This window comes from Meriones unguiculatus, chromosome 15 (genome assembly GCF_030254825.1).
Source record: "Meriones unguiculatus strain TT.TT164.6M chromosome 15, Bangor_MerUng_6.1, whole genome shotgun sequence".
In the NCBI taxonomy this organism is placed as follows: Eukaryota; Metazoa; Chordata; class Mammalia; order Rodentia; family Muridae; genus Meriones; species Meriones unguiculatus.
The window spans coordinates 47,955,841-47,979,456 of record NC_083362.1 but is presented as its reverse complement, the minus strand read 5'-3'; the positions used below and the strand labels follow the sequence as shown (position 1 = coordinate 47,979,456).

The following is a 23,616-nucleotide window of genomic DNA, read 5'->3' as shown; positions in this document are numbered from 1 at the left end:
AATCTAGCTGGATGGTGGCAGCACAGGCCTTAATTCCAAACTTGAGACAGAAGCAGGCAGGTGACCGAGACAAGCCTTGTCTACATAGGAAGTTCCAGGACAGCCAAACCTACATTATGAGACCTTTAATTAATTTAAGAGAAATGAATAATTTCCCTCCTCATCCTCTTTCTTTCCTCTCCTGTCTGTGCTGGGGACTGAACCCAGTTTTTAGGGCCTGCTGAGCAGTGAAGCACTCTACCACCCCAGCCTTCTTTCTATTTTGACATAGGATCTTGCTAAGTTGCTCAAGTTAGTTCGGGACTTGTTTTGTAGCCCAGGCTGTCTGATCTTGCAATCGGTCTGCCTAAGCCTTCTAAGTGCTAAGATAAATAAATGAATAATTTCGTTGGGATTAAATAATTATACATAATAAGAAAATTATTAAGCTGGTAAATCTCTATTTTTCTCTCATAATTTTGTTTGAACTACACAATATTATAAACCCACTGGGTAGAAATGACTGTTTTTTTCCTGTTGTTTGATGTAGACCAGCTATAAAAGGTACGTTAAAAAGGATCATATGTTGATGCTCACTTACTAAGAGCTGCATGGCTGTCTATGATTCGTATTGGAACGGTCTGCACATCTCCCAACAGAATCCTGTTCATACTTCCTTCCAGATTCCCCGCATCCTGAGCATCTTCTCCTTCTACCAGATGATCCATTGCAACTATATTCTGAACTGATTCTGGGGGATCCCCCATGGTAGAGGCAGAGCTATTGTTTTGGGTTAGGCACATATCTGTTGGAAGGCTTTCACTTTGACCAAGCAATAGAGGATGATCATTCACGACAGCACTCCCTACTGCATCCATGAGTCCTGAAGGACTGGAGGAGGGATGGCTATTTACTGACATCAGAGCCTGTGAGCCATCAGGAGAGGAGAATCTTGGCTGTAACTTCAAACTCTTCTAAAGAGAAAAAGAGTTATATCACAATGTTTGGATTTACAATATATATTACATTCTTGTAGTATAGTCTTTTGAAAAAAAATGGAACAAAAAGTAGTATGTAATTATTAACAGATATTCCATGATGACAGAAACAAGGACCAACGAAAAGGTAGTACAACAATTATTTCCTTCATTTATAGTCTCCCTCAAACTTTTCAAAACATACTGAGTTATCACCTTACACCTAGACACAAAGGACTGAAAAATTAATAATGAAAGAATATATGGCCATTATTGTAATTTTATTGAATTCTCTGAAATCCCTACAAAAGGAATCATGGAAGAAAAAGAAGACTGCCAGATTTAGCTGTTTAATGGGTACATACCTGTAAGTGTGTAAATATTTGGGGCTGAAATGAAGAAAGTGGGGAGAGCAAGGGAAGTGTCTCTGGAGACAAAGAAGTCTGTGTCTGACTTGTCCCCACTTTGCTTGAAATTGGTTCTCCTAGTGAATTTCCTAAATTAAACAAGAGACAGACAAGATAATTTTTTTGAACTTAATGACAATCATTACTATTAGAATCAGAATAGAGGACAAGATAAAGTCAAAGGTTTGCCAAAGACTTAAAAAAAATCATCAGTGAGATAGGCAAGGGTGGCAAATGCATATAGTCCCTGAACTCTAGAGGTGGACACAGGAGGATCAGTAGTACAAGGTAATCCTTGGCCAGAGAAGTGAGTTTGAGGATAGTCTGGGCTACCTGATGTAAACAAACAAACATCACTTAAAAAACACACACATAGCCAGGCATGGTGGCACATGAAAGGCAGAAGCAGGTGTAGCTCTGTTGAGTATGAGGCCAGCCTGGTCTACATAGTGGGTTACAGGCCAGATAGGGCTACATAGTGAGATCCAGCTTCAAAACCAATCAGTTAATTAATTATTAAATAATCAGTTGATTAATTAACTAATTAATTGATCATGCATAACTCCAAGCTAGCCTGGTATGGTGCCTCATGCTTGTAATTCCTAGCACTTTTGAGGCTAACAAAGGAGAAATATCATGAGTTTGAGGCCAGTTTAAAATATTCCAGACAAGCCCAGGAACAGAATGAGACCCTGTTTCAAAATAACAGTAAAGAAGCAAAAACCAAAATACACAGAGAAATACAGACACATACCCACAAATAGGGCCGGTATCTACTTCACTGTCTAGAACCTGTCAGCTCATCAGATCTTCCAAGGGAACTCTAAAAATATAGATCTAGATTCAACCTTCGTTCTATCTCTTCCTTCCATCCCTTCCTTTCTGTCCTGTTTTGTTGTTTTTTTTTTTTTTTTTTTTTTTTTTTGACAACTTGACACAAACTGAGTCATCTGAGAAGAGGGAACTTCAACTGAGAACATGCCTCCATATAACTGGCCTTTAGGAATATCTGTGGATGAGGTTCTGGATGAGTGATTGATGTGGGAAGGCCCAGCACATGTGGGCTGGACCACCACTGGGCAGGTAGTTCTGAGTTGCATAAAAAGCCAAGGTAAAGGAACAAGCTATAAAGAGCAAATCTGTCATCAGAGTACCTCTATAGTCTGTGCTTCTGTTCCCACCCTGATTTCCCTCAGTGAGGGACCATGGCCTAGGAGATGGGAGTTGTAGGAGGAAATAAACCCTTTCCTCCCCAGTTGCTTTTAGTCATGGTGATTATCACAGCAACAGAAGGCAAAAGAGGATTCCTTCCTCCCTCCCTCCCTCCCTCCCTCCCTCCTTCGCTTCTCTTTCTGTGATGGGGACTAAATCAGGACCTGTGCATGTTAGGTTATTGCTCTACACTGTGTAACAACGCAGTCCTTAATTTCCGTTAATTTTATTCAGGTTTACAGACTTGGCAGCAAATGTCTTTATTGGCTAAGTCATCTCATCAACATTTTAATTCAGTACCCTAGAATGAGATCTAGGGATGTTTTTTTCCTAGTCCATTCCTATGTTATAAGACAAGACTACACCTAAACTTCTCTAGATATGTGAAAACTCTTGAGCTTCTCAATTACAAAGGCCTCTACTAGACAACTCCAACTATTTTATTTTCTATATCTATTTAATTAATAAACTATTAAGTATGTCTAATTTTAGACTGTATATTTTCAACTGTAGTTTAAACCACCATCATCTTTTTCACTGGCACAGCAAAGTGCTGCATTTTTTTATTAATCCATTTGTAAAAATTGTTTCTTTTTTGAAAATTACAAAATGGTTGATTTCCTCTTTCCCTTTCCTCTCTCCAAACCTGTATAGGCCAGAATTGGTTCCCTTTCAAATTCACAATCTCTTTTTCATTAATTGTTGTCAGGAATATGCAAATACATATGTTCATAAGAATAAATAATCCAGTTTTAATTCCAAACTTGTTTTGTGTTGTTTTCAGACAGGGTTTCTCTGTGCAGCTGTGGCTGTCCTGCTGCTCCCTCTGTAGACCAAGCTAGCCTCAAATTCATATATTTCCCTGCCTCTACCTTCCAAGTGCTGGGATTAAGGGCATGGACCACCAGCACCAGGCTCCAGGAACTTTCTTACAAGTGCATTTCCCATAAGTCTCCAATGTCCCTGGAGTTACAGACAGCTGTGGGTGCTGGAAATTGAAGCAGGTCTTCAAGAGCAATGAGTGCTCTTAACCACTGAACTATTTCTCTAGACCCCAAAGTGACATTTTTAAAAGTTCCTTCCCCACCCCTCACCTAAGTGTGTGTCTTTAGCAAACTTCCCACTTAATTGTGAACAATTCTCACGTGGCACTTTTCACAGTAACAACTGATTAGAAGGCATTTGCTGGGAGTTTTTTTTTTTCTTTGCTAGACTTTAAGTCCATGAAGTAGGAACTTGCCCGCACTTAGTACAGCAACTTATTAAAATAAAACACACAGGTGATAACAAGAGCTAACACCAGCCCTTGAAGTGACTTTTAGAGGTTAATAAATGGCAGCAAACATACTTTGTATACAGTTGTTCATAAGTTGATTCTAGAGCAACTATTATGATGTTAATGCTTTAGCAGACACTATCCTAGGAACTTGGTTTGCTTAACTACAATCCCTGCCCCTGAAGAGCATTAATAGCAATTAAAGCTACAAACGTGTAAACAGCAGCCTACCACAGCAGGTGCAGAGATGAGGTTCGAAAAACACTCAAAACCAGAGACTGTTCTGACTGAGAAGAGGATTTTCTAGACAGAAGAAGAAAGCAGCCATTTCCAGGAGATAGAACACATGTAAAAGAGTAAGTAAAAACAAACAAATAAAAGAAACTTTGAATATTTCAAGAACATAGGAGTTAAGAACATATGAGATATATCTCTGAGTTCAAGGCCAGCCTGGTCTACACAGAGAGTTCTAGAACAACCACAGAGAAACCCTGTTTCAGGAAACAAAAATATAAGAACAGCAAATATTTCAAAATAGACAACAGTTTGCAGATCAAGGTGCCAGTTACTCCTGTTATTGGCTATTCATTCTTCTAGTACACAGTGATAATACAGCCTCAAATTTTCAGTTATAGTCCACTACAGAGGCACATGCTTATAATCCTAGTACTTAGAGAGGCTGAGGCAAGAGGATCCCAAGTTCTAGGCCAGCCTGGCCTGTATAGCTAGACCCTATCACTCAACAGCAAACAAAACGTTTTCAGTCATAAAGAAGCATAAAGGTGTTAGAAGTATTTTCATAAATTCCAACATCGCTACTCTTTCCCTCTTTAGAGTCACGGTCTCCTTGTCTATAAGATTTGATTACGTGAGGGGTCAAGGAAACAGCTCAGTGAGTAAAGTTCCTGATGCATAAACATGAGCACATGGGTTCAGATCCTCAACGCCAGGTAAAAGCCAGGCACGGCACTGAGTATCTGTAACCCCAGCACCAGGGCAGCAGGGAAGGCAGGCCCCGGGGGCTTCCTGACCAGCTCCAACAGTGAGCTCCAGCGTTAGTGACAAACCCTGTCTTAAAATAAATAGAAGACATGGAGACTAGTGGAGAAAGACACCTGACACTGACCTCTGGCTTGACATATGCACATACACCTGTACACATAAGCATACATACAAAAAATAAAAGCAATTCATATGAGAACTCTAAAGTGCTTTCCAGATATAGTACCAGTTTATTTTTATGTTATAAAAATATGCAAAATAAGACAGGTTCTGGTGGTAGCAACACACGCCTTTAATTGCACTTGGGAAGCAGAGGAAGGAGGGTCTCTGAGTTCGAGGCCAGCCTCATCTACAGAGAGAGAGAGCTGTAGCACAGCCAAGGCTACCCAGAGAACCCTGTTTTGAAAAACAAAACAAAAAAGTTAAAATAACTTACCTTCTGCAAATGTAACTGTTACAGTCTCTCTGAGAATATTCCCACTGTCTGTAGTCCATTGAAGCTGAAATGAGAACATTTGTTTCAGTAAAAGCAAAGTAGTTGCATTGAAAATAATCTTAAAACAGTAATACAACTATCATTTTCTTTTAAAAGTTTGCTTTTATTTACTTATTTTGTGTGCATGTTTATGTGCACACACATGCCTCAGTGTGTGAAAATCAGAGGACAACTTTTGGAAATCAGTCCTCTCTTTCTATCACGTTAGTTCTGATAAATCCAGCATAGTCAGGCCGTCCGCGTGAACGCCTGCGCGTGTGGGTGCATGCACATGGATGACAGGAAAGACTGAGTCCACTTCCTTTGAGATGGGCTCCTTCACTGGCCTGGAGCTCACCGCCAGCTCGTTGGCTGGCGTGACCGTCACCAGCTCCACTCCTGTGTCTACCTCCCGAGCTCTAGGATTATAAATTCACAACAACCATGTCAGCATTTTTACATGGCTCTGAGGAATCACACTTAGACCATCATATTTGGGAATGAGCTCTTTCCTCAGCCTCCTGTTTTACTTTCACACTTGTGCTTCACTCTGTGATCACCCTCTTGTTACGTTCTCAAAGCTCAAGTGTGTCTCACTACATTGGGGTCCTTGTTCAGGTACCAACAATTTATAGAAAGTGCAGGTGGCAAATCTGTTTTCTTGAATTCTGGACAGCAATAATTAAGAGTTTAGATACCAAACAAACAAAGAAGCACCACCCAAGTAGTTCTAGCATTTGAAATATCCAAGTACTAGCACTGGGAAGATGGCTCGGCAGTTAAGAGCACCAGCTGATCTGTGTTCAATTCCCAGAACCTACCCGGTGGCTCACAACCATCAATAACCCCAGATCTAGGGGATCCAACACCCTCTTCCAGCCTCCATGGGACCCACGCATGCAAGCAAAACATCCACATACATTAAAAAGTAAGTAAAAATAAAAAAATGTTCAGATACTAAAACTTGGAAAGTAAAAAGTCAGGAAGGAAAGGTTAGTACTACTCATTTTAATTCCAAAATCACTATTCACACAGTTACTAACTTCTGCATAATTACGGTAAAACTGCCTCAGAAATTACTAACATTGACAGGGAAACTACGGCATAAAAAGATGAGGTAAAGCTGATATTCATGTATGGCATATAGAGCTCACATCAACACTGTGCATTTGAACTTGAACAACTTAACCTTGACCATCTGTTTTTTGAAATGGAGGAAAGGATATACTCAGTGTGTTCTCAATAAATGTCTGTGAGCTGAGTAAGAAACAGCTCTCACAAAGAGGAAAAGTCTGACTCTTCTCTGATCTACCCAGATCTGGAAAGCTACTGTTAACTTTCCTTGAGAGAGGAAATATTCAGTCAGTCATCATCTGAGAGCTTGTAGCATTCATATTTGGAAAGCGATCTGTGTTCTCTTGAGTCACCGTAATTGAGATGGTATAGTGCAGCCCTTTCTACAGGCCAAGCCAAGCGATCTGTGTTCTCTTGAGTCACCATAATTGAGATGGTATAGTGGCAGCTCTTTCTACAGGTTAAGCCCTATCAGGAGCTGGCGCCTCTCTAATGTACTAGCGGGAGCTGGGAAAGACAATCAAACAAACGAGTGGGGGTGCCCGTACCGTTGCTGGAATAATCTCTGCGTTATACAGCACATCTCCAGTCCTCAAGGATTTCTGTACCTCGTGGATATGATTTTTTATATCATTCACAGTTGGAAAAAAAGATAAATTATGTCTTTCAGGTACCTCATCCGGTTTGAACAGTTCTCTTTCCACAAATTTTCTGTGGAAGATATAAAATAGAAACATAACTGTAATGATACACTTACAGATTGAAAAAAAGGTTCTCTTTTAATATCAGCTTTTGTAAAGTATAATTCATGTTTCTGTAAGTAACTCATATTAGTCACTTTAGGTTTGTCTCCATTCACCAAAACATAGAATTCATCAGGTTAAAGGAAAGGTTAAAGGTGCTGTTTCCATTGGTTCCAAGCTATGACTTTTGTTTGTTTGTTTTTCAAAACAGGGTTTCTCTGTGTAGCCTTGGCTGTCCAGAGGCTCACTTTGTAGCCCAGGCTGGTCTTGAACTCACAGAGATCCATCTGCCTCTGCCTCCCCAAGCACTGGGATTACAGGCGTGCAGCACCACTCCCAGCTGAGCTGTGACATTTTCATGCACTAATCTTGAACCACAATCCTCAGTTTGAACATGTTTGTAAACATTTACCGTGTCAGACACAATTTTGAACACACTACAAGTTTTTCCTTTAACTATTACTGTAGTCATGTGACCAGATGTAAGTCTCAACTCCACTTTCTAGGTGAGGGATCCGAAGAGAGCAGAAGTGGAAGTTGCCCTGAGTTATACAGCTACTTAGTAAGAAAACAGGGGGCAATTTCCAATTTATACATAAACACCATGTTACTATTACATGAAATTTGATGGCTCGAACAGTGTAAGGAGGTAAGATATTGCTTTAAGAAAGGTAACTTTACTACGCAATTCTATGAACATAAACACAGAAATCACGGTTTAACGCGTGCACTTTGTGCACGATATCTGCTGGATAAAAACTACAAGGCTGCAATATTTTCTGTCCTCACTGACCCTCTTCTTAAATACTCTGAAGCAGCAGTGCGGTGGCGACACACGCCTTTAATTCTAGCACTTCGCAGGCGGATCTCTGAGTTTGAAGACAGCCAGGGCTATGCAGAGAACCCCTATCTTGAAAAAAATTAATAAAAATATATATAGATAAATAATCTGAAGTAGATTGTCCAAATTTTAGTAAAGAGTGGATGACTTTACTAAGTTTTAGCTTTGTTCTGTAGGCCCTTCAATAAAAGCAAAAGTTAAAACTTCTAAACATAAGGTTATATAAAAAGTAATGCTTTGTCTGCTGGCTTCAGCTGTGCACACTTTTGATCCCAGAAGCAGGGATGCAGAGGTGAGTGGCTCTCTGTGAGTTCCAGGACAGTCTGGTCCACATAGTGACTTCCAGTCTAGCCTGGGCTACACAGAGCGATCCAATCTAAAAAAAAAATCTTCTAAGTCCTCATTTTGTTATTCAGATTTCACTACACAACAACCAAAAGGAGCCAGGTATCACAACACCACACACAGGCTGTAGAATCAGCCCTGGATGTCAGTTCCGTCTTTCAAGTCAATTGCTTAGCAACTTTGAATTTCCATTCTCTCTCATGTATAAAAATGGAAATACATGTATTAGCTTTATTAAGCTGTTGAGAAGTAATTATACTTAGAGATTTGGCCAAATGCAAAGCACACACATAGTAACTGCCTCATTATAATAATTATTATTGTGGTCAATCTGTATAATTTTTCATCTAATGAAACTTTATTTGGAGTATTTTGGACTAACCTTAATGGTATGCAAGATAACTTGTTTAATTAATATTATAGTGATACATAACATATGTAATTGAATGTTACATTACATATTATAGTAGTTTATCTTTTAAAAATCTAATATTTTAATTAATTCTTTGAGAACATCACACATGCATATATTCTATTTTGATCATATTAATTCCCTATAATATAATAAAATTCTATTTCATTTCAAATCCTCTAAAATAAGTACCTTAGCCTATACTTCTAATTTTTTGATTCTACAAACTTTACTCTCTCTGAAATATCATATCATTCAATTTGTTACAGAGATAGTGGCTCATACCCATAATCCCAGCACTTGGTTGGCTGAGCTAGAAGGAATACTGAAAACTGGAAGCCAGCCTGGGCTATGTAATTAATTATAGGCCAGTCTGGGTTACAGGGTGATACCTTTGCTATTAAAATATAATATAATATAATATAATATAATATAATATAATATAGTATAGTATAGTATAGTATAGTATAGTATAGTATAGTATAATATAATATAGTATAGTATAATATAATACAAAATAAAACTAATCATTTAGAAATAGGCCAATCTGCCAAGATGTAGTATCTCAAATGAGCATTTAGAATTCTATTGAGACATAGTATATGAAAGCTTGCCAAGCATTTGCAGAAAGTAACAAAGATGAAGAAACACACCATACCCTCCCAATAGCACGCGCCCTGGAAAATGGCTCTGAAGCACTATAGTATTAACTGTGTCACTTAAGCAACAGGTGTAAAAGGAAACGCTGCTTCTCCTGTACCTTAGCTGCTTCCTTACTGCATACACTTGTCCTACGCCCTGTGACACTAATTCCTGAATCTTATGCGCTACTTGTGGGTGGAGACGGGAGGGCAACGCACAATTCTCATCTCTGATTACAGTTTCCTCTTCTTCAAGAGAAGACATAGGAAAAGGCGACGGTGACAAAGGGAGACCAGGAGTCTCTAATTCATGATACTGATGAGCTTGCTGTGTAGGTAACTGCACATACCATCTAATAAGAGAAAACATTTAGAATTATTAAAATTTAAATATTAAAATTATTTGATAATTGTAGATAAAGGCAGGAATCATAATTACTTAATATTCACAAGAGAAAGTATTTTAAGTAAAAATCATATATGATTATGGCATGTGAAATAAAATTTAAAATGTCTTATGTTCAACTCTTCTAAGATTGACTTTATGCCCAATTAAAAAGGTAAGTTGATAAACTTTCACTATGACCCTAAAGTTAAGGCAAAGTAGGGATTTACACATATTTGAGGGTGGAGAGATGGATCAGGAGTTAAGAGCACTTGTTGGTCTTGCAGAGGACTGGGTTTCAATTCCCAGCACCCACACAGTAGCTTACACTGCTCCAGCTCCAGGGGATCCAAACTTCTCTTCTAACCTATGTAGGTACCAGGCATGTACAAGATACACATACATATATGCAGGCAAAACATTAATATACATAAAACAAACAAACAAACAAAGCATTCTCAACTCCCACTGGCCCAGGGAGTAAGAGAATCAACTAAAATGTGGACACATCTCATGTACAGTAGTGCAAGGGCGTGATGCTAGGAAAATCAATCTGGCACAACAGTGTTTTAATTGACCTTTCTTTTTGTTGTTGTTGTTTTTGTTTTCGAGACAGGGTTTCACTGTGTAGCTCTGGCTGGCCTGGAACTTGGTATGTAGACCAGGCTGGTTTCAAACTCTGGAGATCTGCCTGCCTCTGCTTCCTGAGTGCTAGGATTAAAGGTGTGCATCACCATGCCCAGATTAAGAGATATTTTTGTACAAGTGTGTGTGTGTATGCGTGTTGTTGGGGATATAATTTTGGGCTAAGCACTAGGCTAGAAAAGTACTCTATCGCTGAGCAATACACCAAACCCCTGCCCTTTTTTTGTTTGTTTGTTTTATGTTTTTTCGAGACAGGGCTTCTCTGTGTAGTCTTGGCTGTCCTGGACTCGCTTTGTAGACCAGGCTGGCCTTGAACTCAGAGATCAGCCTGCCTCTGCCTCCCTAGTGCTAGGATTACAGGTGTGCACCATCTGGCCTGGCTGCCCCTGTCCTTTTAATTTATATGCATTCTATTACTTGTGTATGTGTGTGCACATGTATGTCAGAGTGTAAAGGTCAGAGAACAACTTTTTTCTTTTTTTAATTAAATGTTTATTTTTAAATATTAATTACAGTTTATTCACGTTGTATCACAGCTGTAGCTCCCTCTCATTCCCTCCCAATCCCACCCTCCCTTCTGCATCTCCTCCCTGCCCCTCTTTAAGTCCACCGATAGGGGAGGTCCTCCTCCCCTTCCATCTGACCCCAGCTTATCGCCAGAGAACAAGTTAAGGGAATCAGTCTTTCCTTTTATCATGTGGGTCCTGGGGACTGAACTCACTGAGCTCTCTCACTGGCCCCTATACTTCTGCTTTATATAAAACAATTCAAACAAAATAGAGCCTAATTCAAATTTGTCCAGTGTGAGGTCGAGATAACTCAGCTGTTAAAAGCACTTGTTCACTTGTTACCCTTGCAGAGGACCCAGGCTTGATTCCCAGCACTCACATGGTGGTTCACAATCATCTCTAACTCAAGTTCCACAGCATCCAATGCCCTCTTCAGACATCAATGGCATCAAACATGCAATGGTACACATACATACATGCAAAAACTCTTAAACACAAAATAAAATAATCTAATTATATATATATATGTATACATATACATTGTTTGTTTTGTTTTTTGAGACAGGGTTTCTCTGTGTAGCCCTGGCTGTCCTGGACTTGCTTTGAACACCAGGCTGGCCTTAAACTCACAGAGATCTGCCTGCCTCTGCCTCCCTGAGTGCTGGGATTACAGGTGAGAACCACCAAACCAGCCTCTAATAATATTTTTTAATAAAAATTCTGTAGTTGCACATTTTAAGAATTAAAGAATTTAATTATTACTTCATTTTTAAGTTTTTATAAAAGACATACAAAAGTTTTTCTTATATTTGACTTCATTATACAATAATAAATTCTTCACTTGAACTGACACACAAGGGTAAGCCAGAAATACTATCATTCCTTCTATCTAAAATATAAAGCATAAAATGGAATTTACTTAGGGCTTAATGTTCACTGATGGCTGTCACAGAAATCAACAATGTATGGTTAGTATTATATATACTTTTTAGGTAATAAAGTCAGTAACATATACAATAGCACCTAAGTTTAATACTCATGAGGTATCTAACTTATAAAACCATTCCTTAGTGAAAGAACTGAAAACCACAGTGACAAGAGTGCTTGTTACCAATCAGAAAATGAAAGCGTTGCATGAACGCCATACCGAAGGACCCCGCCGGCATCCAGCAAGTTCTTCTTCAGCAGAGTAAAGGCTTTCTCCTGTTCCATCCTGATTATCTTCCTGTCAATTTGGGGGTCTATAGGTACTCTATATTCAGGAAACTTCTGTACCTTTTTAATGTAAATTCTTTAGACAAGAAAAAGAAGCAGCTTATAATCTCAAATATTTAACCCCAATAAAGCTCAAGAGAGTAATTAATTAGTATTCAAAAGCTTATGAAAGATGTCATATTAATGCATGATACTTACAAAATTAACAACTATCACAAATTGAGTATAAAAATCTAAATATAGACACATTTTCTGAAATTTCCTCTTCTTCAGTGTTTTGGAAACCATAATTACCTCAAATTTGGTTTACTTTAAGGATCTTCTACCAGGCTAACTGCCTTTAAACTTCCATTATCTAAATTCACACAGCAATGAAATACAATTAAAAAAATACAACAAAAATATTTGCTACAACAATAACACTATATTTTTTTAATTAATTATAGTTTACTTGCTTTTTTTTTTTTTTTTTTGAGGCAAGGATTCTCTATGTAACCATGGCTGTCCTGGAACTTGTCCTGTAGACGAGGCTGGCCTCAAAACTCATAGAAATCTGCCTGCCTTGCCTCCCGAGTGCTGGAATTAAAGGCAAGCTCCATCACTGCCTGATCAACAATGACATATAATTAAGTCATTGGTGGTGACCCATGCCTTTAATCCTAGACAGGAGTATCTCTATGAGTTCAAGGCTAGCCTGATCTACTTAGCAAGTACCAGGACAGCCAGAAGAGAGATTGTTTCTTTAAAAAAAAAAAAAAAAAAAAAAAAAAAGACAATAATTTCTCACATTTGTATTCCTCTGTATTTTCTGGTGGTTTGTTATTTTCTGTATTTTCTGTTTGGTTGTTTGGTTGTTTTTTTGTTTTTTGAGACAGGGTTTCTCTGTGTAGCCTTGGCTGTCCAGACTTGCTTTACAGAACAGGCTGTCTTGAACTCACAGAGATCCACCTGCCTTTGGCTCCCTGAGTGCTGAGATTACAGGCATCTGCCACTGCGCCTGGATTTTTGGTTTTTCTGAGACAGGATTTCTCTGTTTATTTTAATTTTATTTTTATTTTATTTTTTATTTCCAGAGCTGAGGATTGAACCCAGGGCCTTGCGCTTGCTACCACTGAGCTAAATCCTCAACCCCAGGATTTCTCTGTTTAGTCCTGGCTGTCTTGGAACTCACTCTGTAGACCTGAATGGCCTCGAATTAATTAATTTCTGTATTTACAATCAAGCACTAATTTCTTGATAATATTCTAGATATCTTATAAGACCCCAAATTTAAACACATATATGCATATATATTTTATTGTTTTCTATATATGGGTATTTTGCCTGTATGCTTGTCTGTGCACCATAGGGCTGTGGAAGTCAAAGGAAGACTCTGCATCCTCTGGAAGTAGTTATGGATGGCTGTGAACCACCATGTTGCTGCTGGGAATTGAACCCAAGTTCTCAGAAGATTAGTCAGTGCTCTTAAGTGTTGTGCCATCTTTCCAGGTTCTTAAATTTTTTTATTACATTTTATTTGTGTGTGTGTGTGTGTCTCTGTGCACTCAAAGCCACTTCTTCACCTTTCAAGTGCTGAGATTACAGGTGTGCACCATCACAGCAGTCTTCTAACATTTTGTACTTTATGTGTATGAGTGTGTGCCTGAGTATACGTATGTGTGTAACATGAGAGCAGGATTTGTTGAGGTCAGAAGAAACATCAGATTCCCTGGAACTGGAGTTACAGATGTCTGCATGTCACCATGTGGGTGCTGGGAACCAAACCCAGGTCCTCTGCAAGAGCAGCCAGAGCTCTTAACCACTGAGCCATCTCTCCAGTCTCCACACCTGTCTTTTAAAACATGAGAACGCTCAAGTTTGTGATATATGTGGTGTTAAAATATAATGTTTCAATTATCAGTAAAGTCCAATCATAATAAATTATCCTTGTTTTGTTTGACAAAGGTTCCTTGTTGCTTGGGCTGAACTAAAACTTCTGAGCTCCAATGATTTTCTCCTCTCAACCTTTTAAGCATCCAGAATTACAGGCAGGGTACCACATTCAGCACATAGTACTTTACTCTTTTGAAGTGCTGTTGAGATGGCCTGGGGCTATTCCTAGCCCATAATGCCTTTTAAAATTTCAATTTATTAATAATTTTTGAACATTTTCAATTCTAAAGAGTATTAGTATAGAACATTAACAAAAAAAAAAAAAAAATCTTTCACTGGCCATGAAAGAATGCTGTAATCCCAGCATTCAGAGAGGAAGAGGCAGGCAGATCAGGCCAGCCTGACTGACAAAGCAAGTCAAGGACAGCCAAGGCTACACAAGAAACCCTGTCTTGAAAAACCAAAAACTAAAACAACAACAAAAAATATCTTTCAATGGTTAAAAAAAATCTTTCCCAATGGTTCATATTTTTATCCTCACCCAGAGCAATGATAACCTTGTTCTCTACCTAAAACTTACTGTTGATATTCATTGCTGGTGAGAATGTAAACTGATAAATGTGCTTTTTAAAGCAAATTATTGTGTTAACATTTTAAAAGTATATAACGTTTTCTATAACAATTAACATAGTAGGGCATTATCACAATATTTAACAAGGTTATTAATTGTGGTTTTGGGTAAAATAACAGAATCTGTCACTAGGCATAAGTACACTGTAATATAGACATGGATACACAAGGAACTCATCCGTAAACTCTAGCATTTTTAAAGAGGCAGAGGCAGGAGGATGAGGAATTCAACGCTACCCTTGGCTACATAATCTGGGCGAGGCTAGCCTGGATTGCATGAGATTCTATCTCAAAAAGATCAATTTTTTCATAGCTTACATATCTAAGAGGATTAATGTCCTTAGCAAATGGAATATTACATAGCTACTGAAAGGAGAAAATACTCATGTAACTATATAAAGTCACTTTGAAAATATACTAGGAATAAGAACAGCAGTGTTTAGTAAGTACACATCATATGCACATTAGTCAACAGTTTGATATCTGTGCACTGGATACTCACTATAGGCTTTCAGATTAGGACTAAATGGGTAAGAAGACATAGGAGGGAAGAGGGAGCGATCATCTAACTCTAAGGAAAGAAAACACGAGTGGGCTGTACTGACATTCCCGGGCAGAAGAGAATACGTGGGCATTCAAAGACATGCACATTCATACATAGAAGATCTTTGCAAAATGACTCAAAAACAAGAGCTCAGGCTTCAGTGAGGACATACAAGCATTAATAAGAGAAAAACTTAAAAATTCACTGTACGTTTAAACTTAATAAAAATGTTTCTATTTGCTATTCAAAAGTAAGACTTAGGCGTAAAGAAAATAAATTAAGATTAAAAAAAAAAACATTAAATACGTTTACCTGGCTGGACAAGTAGCTTTGTAGAGATGACAAGACCTACTTTCTTGCTCACTGATTTTTTTTAACTGGAAACCTTTTCTCCTTGGTCCATACTGACACTCCATTACCACAGCTCGACTACCTGTGAACCAAAACCAGCCGATAACAGTAATTCATGTGTTTGTATAGTCTAGACAGATTTTTTAAAACCCTGTTGTGACAATAAATACAAAAGGTTATGGAGCAAAAACATTAGTATTTCTTACTAAAATGCATGATAGACATAAATTTAAATTTATGTAAAATTTACCAAATATGCCATAATTATATTAAGAAATTAATACACATCACATTCACTGATACATAGACATAGTTTTGTTTTGTTTTTTGAGAGAGGGTTTCTCTGTGTAGGCCTGGCTGTCCTGAACTAACTCTATAGACCAGGCTGGCCTCTAACTCACAGAGATCTGCCCGCCTCTGCCTGGGTGCTGGGATTAATGGAGAGCGCCATTGCTGCCCAGCTGAGACACGATTTTTAACAATACTAAATGACCTACCTAATAAGTTGAAATTCGCAAATGTTACATTTGGTTATATCTCCCTTTAAAATTTCTTTAGATCTGCTTTCTGTATGAGTTTTACTTGCATGCACATCTGTGTACATGTTCATGCCTGGTGCCCACATAGCTAAGAAAAATCATCTGGGGGCTGGAGAGATGGCTCAGAGGTTAGGAGCACTGGCTGCTCTTCCAGAGGTCCTGAGTTCAACTCCCAGCCACCACATGGTGGCTCATAACCATCTATAATGAGACCTGGTGCCCTCTTCTGGCATGCAGGTGTACATGCAGATAGAGCACTCCTATACATTAAATACATACATATACCTTATTTATTTATTTATTTATTTATTTTGAAGAGGCATCTGATTCCCTAGAGCTGGAGTTAATGGTTGTGAGCCACCATGTGGGTGCTGGGAACTGAACTTGGTCCCCTGTAAGACCAACCAGTGCTAATATAGAGCTATCTCTCCAATCCTTAGTTTCCTTAAACAAATTAAAATAAGCTTTAATATTATTTATGTGTATGCCTGCAAGAGCTTATGTGCACCAAGTATGCAGGTGCCTGTACAGCCCAAGGGTGCTGAGTCCCATGAACCTAGGGTCACAGATGGATATGAACTGCCCAAAGTGGGAGCTAGGAACAGAACCCAGACCCTCTGCAAGAGTACACATGCTCGTAACTGATGACCCTTCTCTTTAGCCCCTTACTGTGTTTTTAAAGCATCATTTATTTTCTTCTTTCTGGTTGCCTTGTTAGAGTAGCGTGGTGAGCTGCCTCTAAGACAGCACCAATACTACTGGCCTCCTATTTGTTCTTTGTGTATCTCTTCCCCTTCAGCATGGGCTGTACAACTTACTGAATATTGTAGAAGTGATTAGGTTATAAGACTATTAGGTTATCCACCTTGGGTACTCTCTTGCTTTTACGCTTTTACTTGGATTGCTGTCTCTAAGTGATTATCAGCTGCCTGCCGCACACTGAGGAAACTCTGCAAAGGCTCACACAACAAAGCAACCAAACAGGCGAGGCTGGAATTCCCTCCTCTCTTAGTAAGGCACAAGGTAACTGCAAGTCCAGTCAACACTACAACCTCAGTCTCTGTGAGAACCTGAGACAGAAACATCTTGCTAACTTACACTTAAAATTCTGAGACAATATATGTCTATAGTTCTCAGCCTTCAGTTCGGGGTAAATTCTTACATTGCAGTAGATTACAAATACATAGACGTGAAAACCATGCCACATAAGAGTTGAATATTCTACAAGATACAGTCAACTTTTAAAACATAAAATTGGGCTGGAGAGATGGCTCAGTGGCTAATAGCCCTGGCTGCTCTTCTAGAGGACCCTGCTTCAATTCCCAGCACCCACATGGCAGCTCACAGCTGTTTACAACTCCAGTTCCAGAGGATCCAATGCCCTCTTTTGGCTTCTGTGGCCACTGCTCATATACAGTGTGCAGGTAACACATCCATATACATAAAATAAAAGCTCAAATATTTAAATATATATAATAAAATTGTTAATCGTAAATAAAATTATAAGGCTGATATCAAAATGTAAGACCTCTGTTTAAAGGGGAATATTGGAGACTTTATAACATTAATATAAACTACTATTAATTATTTATTTTATTATTGTTGTTGTTGTTTACAGACAGAATTCACTAAGAAGCTTTGGCTGTCCTGGAGCTCACCATGTAGACCAGTCTGGCCTTGAGCTTATAGAGATTCATTTACTTCTGTCTCCTGAGTAGTAGGTTTGAAGGCCTGTGCCACCAAGTCTTTCTCTATTATTATTACTATTATTATTATTGGGTTTTTTGAGACAGGGTGTCTCTGTGTAACAGAGCCCTGGCTGTCCGGGACTCACTTTGTAAACCAGGCTGGCTTCAAACACACAGAGTTCCATGGTCTCTGCCCCCCAAATTCTGGGATTAAAGGCCTGAAACACCATGCCTACCCTTTATTAATTATTTAAAGTTTGACGTCTAGGCTATCATATAGGTTGGGAAGGATATAGATTAGACAAGATTAACCATATACTGACAGTTGTTAAAGCTACATGATAGATTCCTGAAGTATAGAGGTATCTTTTCATTTTGTTCTGTTTCATTCTTTCCTCTATTTTTGATACACATGAAAGTTCCCATAACATAATCTTGTTTTATTTTTATTTTTTTTTTGAGACAGGGTCCACTATGTAGCCCTGGCTGGCTTTGAACTCATAGAGATCTTCCTCTCTCTGTTTCCAGAGTGACAGACTAAAGGTGTTCTCCCAATATATCTGTTGTTTTATTTCATTTTTGAGGTAGGGTCTGTCTGTGTAGCTTTGGTTGTCCTGGAACTCACTAAGTAAACCAAACTGGCCTCAAATTCATGGAGATCCTTCTGCCTCTCCCTCTGCTTCCTGAATGCTGGGATTAAAAGTATATGTAACTGTGCCCAGCCTTACCTAGATATTTTTTAAAATCTAGAAATACTATGTCAAAGATTGAATGTAGAAAATTTATAAATTACCAACAGGAGTAAAAATGAACACATTAATTCTTTGTGATAAAATCTAAAAACTAAATGTTGCAGGATACTTGATCCCACTATGAACCCCAAAACTGTGAACTGTAAAACCGTGTTTCTTGTTTTGTGTGGTTGAGCCCTATCACACACCTTTAATCCAAGAACTTTTAATTAGAAATAGGTGATTATGGTGTGGTTCACCCAGCCCTAGCACACACCTCAACTCCAAGAGCTTTCTGTACACAAGATTTAGTAAAGTTAACCCTAGGTCAAGAGGCAGAGCAAGAAACCAGCTGACAGGGATTAAAGAGGTGTTGAGTTTGAGTTGAGGGTATTTAAAACAGCATGGAGAAGAAAGTGCTTTTAGCTCAAGCTCTGGCTTTAGTTTAGGCTTCAGTACCTCAGCTCCTTGGCTTTTTGGGGCTTTGAACTAGCAAGCCTTGGGCCTTGGGTTTTTTGGCTTCTTCCTCCTGGGTTGTCAGCTGTACCTGAACTGAGAAGGAAGGTCAGCTGGTTACTTTCTCTGCCTCTCTGAGCTAGCAGGTTTTCATCCCAGCATGTAGCTCCTGAGTCCTTACTAGTAAAATAGAATGGCTTTGATTTTTTTCATTTTTTTTAAACTAAAAAACTCAGAAAACAAGGCTTTTTGGAACACACTTGGCTTCAGAAACTGATCTAAACAATGAAATTTTATGTGTCTGTCTATATATCTGAGAGATGATTTATTCCTGTTAGTGTGACTATTCACAAAGAATTGTTTTTTGATTATGTGATGTAGTCTAAAGGTCTATTTGGAATTTCAAAGTTCTATTTATTAGCATACTATACAAGTGAAGTATTTATTAAGTATCACACATTAAAACATAACTTAAAGCAACTGGTTATATTTGCTATAAGTTTTCTTTTTAGTTTAACATTCATTTTCAGCAATCAATATTCAATTCTCACCTACCAAAATGAATACGCTCTTAGGAAAATGGTGCCCAGCTGCTGGGGAGCCTTTAAGTAGCTGATAAGAAGTACCTGCATTGACAAATGGGATTCCGTCATATGGGACGTACTGGGACTTCCACATCAAGCGCGTGGCAGGCTTGGCTGGGCTTGGAGACTGGCGGGTGCCCCAGACGCTCTGTGTTTGCTGCTTGTGAGAAGTCAGGATGCTTTCTAATTCAGTCTCACTGACACAGTAGCCACGGTAGGAATCTCCGATTTTCTGTAAGGGAGAAGTTAAATAAGAAAATCACTGGTAAATATTTCAGTGAAGAATAAATTTAACTAGATGGTCATCTAAATAAAGAAGCATCGGTTCACATCCTCACCACTGGACCATACAACTGGTGGGGTCTGATCTAAACTCCCACAGTGTCACCCAACAGATGCCCAGGTTCATATACGCATCCAGCATCCATTGCCATAGGAAGCTTAGAGAGGAAAGCTCAGAGAACAGGTAGTATAGCCATTCTCTTGGATATCTAAGATTCCATCCCTAGATCAAATCCAGATCAACACAAAATCACCACAAAGTATTGGTTCTTTGTGGATTTTTAAAAATATGATTCCAAGAATCTCTCTAAAACCTTATGAAAACTATGACTATTGTCCTAAAAAATGTTGCAGAAGAACTTCATTATATTAATATTCTTTTTTATAACCTTGCATTCTTTTGAGATTCTATTTATTTTATTTTATGTATGCGGGTGATTTGCCTGTCTATATGTCTGTGCAACAAACACACACAGTGCCTACAAAGGCCAGATGAGGGGTCAGAACTGGAATATAGATGATTGCTAGCCACTATGTGAGTGCTAGGAATTGAACTCAGGTCCTCTGCAAGAGCAACAAGTGTCCTTAACCACTTTCAAAAGAATTAACTGTGACTTGGACATGGTAGTGTGAACCTACAACCCCAGCACTTGGGAAACTGAGGAAGAAAGACTGTCATAAGTTTAAAGCTTGTCTAAACATCCCAACCATTCTATTTACCAATAAAGACTCAGGAGCCAGATGCTGGGGTGAAAACCTGCTAGCTCAGAGAGGTAGAGAAAGCACCCAGCTGACTTCCTTCTTAGTTCAGGTACGGATAGAAAAAAACCAAAAGGCTCACTAGCTCAGCTGACAGCCCAGGAGGAAGACGTCAAAAAAACCCCCAACGCCAAAGGCTTCTCTACCTCAAAGCCCCAAAAGCCAGGGAGCTGAGGTGATGAAGCCTTGAGCTAAAAGCTCTTTCTTCTCCACCCTCAACTCAAAGTCCCTCCTATTCTTTTTTTTCTTTCAATTTTTTAAAGATTTAAAAAAATATTTATTATGTATTCAATGTTCTGTCTGTGTGCAGATCTGCACGCCAGAAGAGGGCACCAGATTTCATTATAGATGGTTGTGAGCCACCATGTGGTTGCTGGGAATTGAACTCAGGACTTCTGGAAGAGCAACTAGAGCCCTTAACCTCTGAGCCATCGCTACAGGCCTTTTTTTTTTTTTTTTAAGATTTTATTATTATTATTATTTATTATGTATTCAATGTTCGGTCTGCATGTACACCCTCCTATTCTTTATTCCCTTCAGCTGGTTTCTTGCTCTGCCTCTTGACCTAGGGTTCTTCAATCCTGTGTACGGAAAGCTCCTGGATTAAAGTGGTGTACTAGGGCTGAAAGAACCACACCATAATCACCTGTTTACAATAAACAGGAAGTTCTTGGATTAAAGGTGTATGACAGGGCTCAACCACACAAAACAAGAAACAGGGTCTCACAGTTCACAGTTTTGGGGTTCACAATGGGATCAAAAAGCCTGCAACAAGCAGATAAGCTTAGACTTAGCACAAATGCATACAGACTATGACAGATAGTGACTATATTATTTGTATGTCAAAGTGTTCATTTGGGGATGAAATGTTGCCATGACCGGTTAACTGAATCTAGGTAAGGCTTATCTTAAACTCACCTCACAACTCCTAAGACGACAGGCCCATAGAGGTGTGTTAGAAGAACGTGGCTGAAGAGGAGCCAGCAAAGGTTCTTCGAGCATTCTGGGAGAGGCGAGGAGTAGATATAAATACGTAGTTACACACACACACACATTCAACTCATTTGTCTTTTTCTTTACTTCATGACTGTGTCTGTCTCTCTCTGTATGTGTAATATTGTACAATGTAGGCACACGTGCATACACATGTGTACATATGTGTACTGACGCCAGAGATCAGCATCAGGTGTTTTCCGTATTCACGCTTCACCTCATTGTTTGAGACTGGGGTTCTCACTGAAGAGAACCAACAATTCTGCAGACCAGCTGGCCAGGGAGCCCAAGGGCTCAGCCTTCCCTTGTGTCCCACCTTCCATACACAGGGTCACAGACAAAAACTACCACACCTTGTTTTGAATCCAGGTCTGCATACTTGCCTGCTGAATGTTTTATTAACTAAACCATCTCCCTAGACCACCTCTTTTTGTTTCATTTTGTTTTTCAAGACAGGGTTTCTTTGTGTAGCTTTGGCTAGGACTGGCTCTGTACACCAGATTGGTGTTGAACTCACAGAGACCCAGGTACTGGGATTAAAGGTATGAACCACCACCAACCAGCTCCCCGACCACTTCTTAAAAAATATTTTGTGGGGGCTGGAGAAATGGCTCAGAGGTGAAGAGCACTGGCTACTTTTCCAAAAGTTCAATTTCCAGCAACCACATGGTGGCTCACAACCATCTATAGTGAGATCTGGTGCCCTCTTCTGGCATGCAGGTGTACATGCAGACAGAACACTATAAATAATAAAATAATCAATCAATAAATCAAATTATTTTCTGTCTTTGTGTTTTGCCTGCATGCAAGTACGTGTACCCCATGTGACTAGGGTCAGAAGTGGGCCCTGGATCTCCTGGAACTGGAATTACAGGTGGTTGTGAGCCACCATATAGGTGCTAGGAACTGAACCCAGGTTCTCCACCAGAGCAACAAGTGCTCTTAACTCCTGCATCATCTCTTCAGCCTCTGACTCTCCCTTTAAAAACATACAGACAAACCTTTCTTTACATTTATTTTGTTCTATGCTATTGGTTTATGTTTCTTCAGTTTCTTCCGGTAATGTTTTCCTTCTGTGAAACCTTCAATGAGCTCTTAACTGCTGAGAAATCTTTTCAGCTCATTTGCTAATCTTTTTTATTGGCAATCTCAATATATAGTTTCTGACACTGGCTAAGAAGATAAAGCAGATTTTCCTTGTAAATGGCCAGAGGTGATCTATGAAATTGGTCACTAATCTCTTCATTTGGGAAACCTCACAGAATCATGTAAATCAAGAGGCTCAAATCTCAAGTTCATTTAAAAAATACCCAGGGAACTGGTTAGGCCATCAGGGACACACATATAAAAAAAGCCATGAAGTGTGGGGGGGGGGTCATAGGAGAATAAGAGAGGAGGAGGGTGGAATTGGGAGGGGATGAAGGAGGGAGCTACAGCTGGGATACAAAGTGAATAAACTGTAATTAATAAGAAAATACATTTTTTAAGAAAGCCATGAGGTATGTGAAAGGTGTCATTTTGTAGACGCAGTGTGCGCCATTCTGGCAGAAGAGTGGTAGAACTGCTGCCTGTGCACAAGCCAAACAGTGGGGCTAGATAAAGCGTCGGGAGCTGTAGGAATTCTGCCAACTTTTAAGCCCATCTATCCTAATTATACATTCTGGAGCTGGGGAAGTAACCACAGGATGAGTTTAGGGATCCACTGGCCCTACTGTGAGTTGGATTTCAGCTCCAAACTCTACTAAACTGACCTCCATAAGCCCCTACTTTAACTGGAAGACCACAGTGCTTCTTGGTGTCTCCTGGAATCAGTATCAACTCAGAACCAGTATCCAAAAGACCCCAGAATGTCTAACTGTCTCCTTTCCCCCAGTGTACGGTCACTCTCATGAATGGCCATAGGTCTTCCCAGGAAAAGGTGGGAGAAAGGCTAACAAGAAAAACCTGAGACATTTTAGCAAGGTCCTTTCCTAACAGAGACCTGATCTTCTCTTCATTCAAGAACTTCCAGCTTTGCAAACTGGCTCAAGTCTGGAAATTGGTTTATTG

At 39.2% G+C, this 23,616-nt stretch overlaps 1 protein-coding gene across 8 annotated transcripts in view; it reads right to left on the bottom strand.

Moving 5' to 3' along the window:
- Positions 1 to 23,616, bottom strand: part of Carf (calcium responsive transcription factor) — a 49,570-nt gene that overhangs the window by 5,746 nt on the left and 20,208 nt on the right. For 3 of the 8 annotated variants that reach the window (XM_060368437.1, XM_060368441.1, XM_060368442.1), the window contains 9 exons: positions 21,493 to 21,577; positions 19,576 to 19,765; positions 15,497 to 15,617; positions 12,071 to 12,214; positions 9,504 to 9,737; positions 6,951 to 7,113; positions 5,290 to 5,353; positions 1,322 to 1,452; positions 581 to 953 (listed from right to left, as the gene is read on the bottom strand). In XM_060368437.1, the coding sequence (XP_060224420.1) occupies positions 581 to 953; positions 1,322 to 1,452; positions 5,290 to 5,353; positions 6,951 to 7,113; positions 9,504 to 9,737; positions 12,071 to 12,214; positions 15,497 to 15,617; positions 19,576 to 19,765; positions 21,493 to 21,577 (1,505 nt within the window). Of the gene's footprint in view, positions 1 to 576; positions 954 to 1,321; positions 1,453 to 5,289; positions 5,354 to 6,950; positions 7,114 to 9,503; positions 9,738 to 12,070; positions 12,215 to 15,496; positions 15,618 to 19,575; positions 19,766 to 21,492; positions 21,578 to 23,616 lie in introns of all 8 variants that reach the window. The other 5 variants (XM_060368438.1, XM_060368444.1, XM_060368439.1 and 2 more) reach the window with 4 other exon arrangements.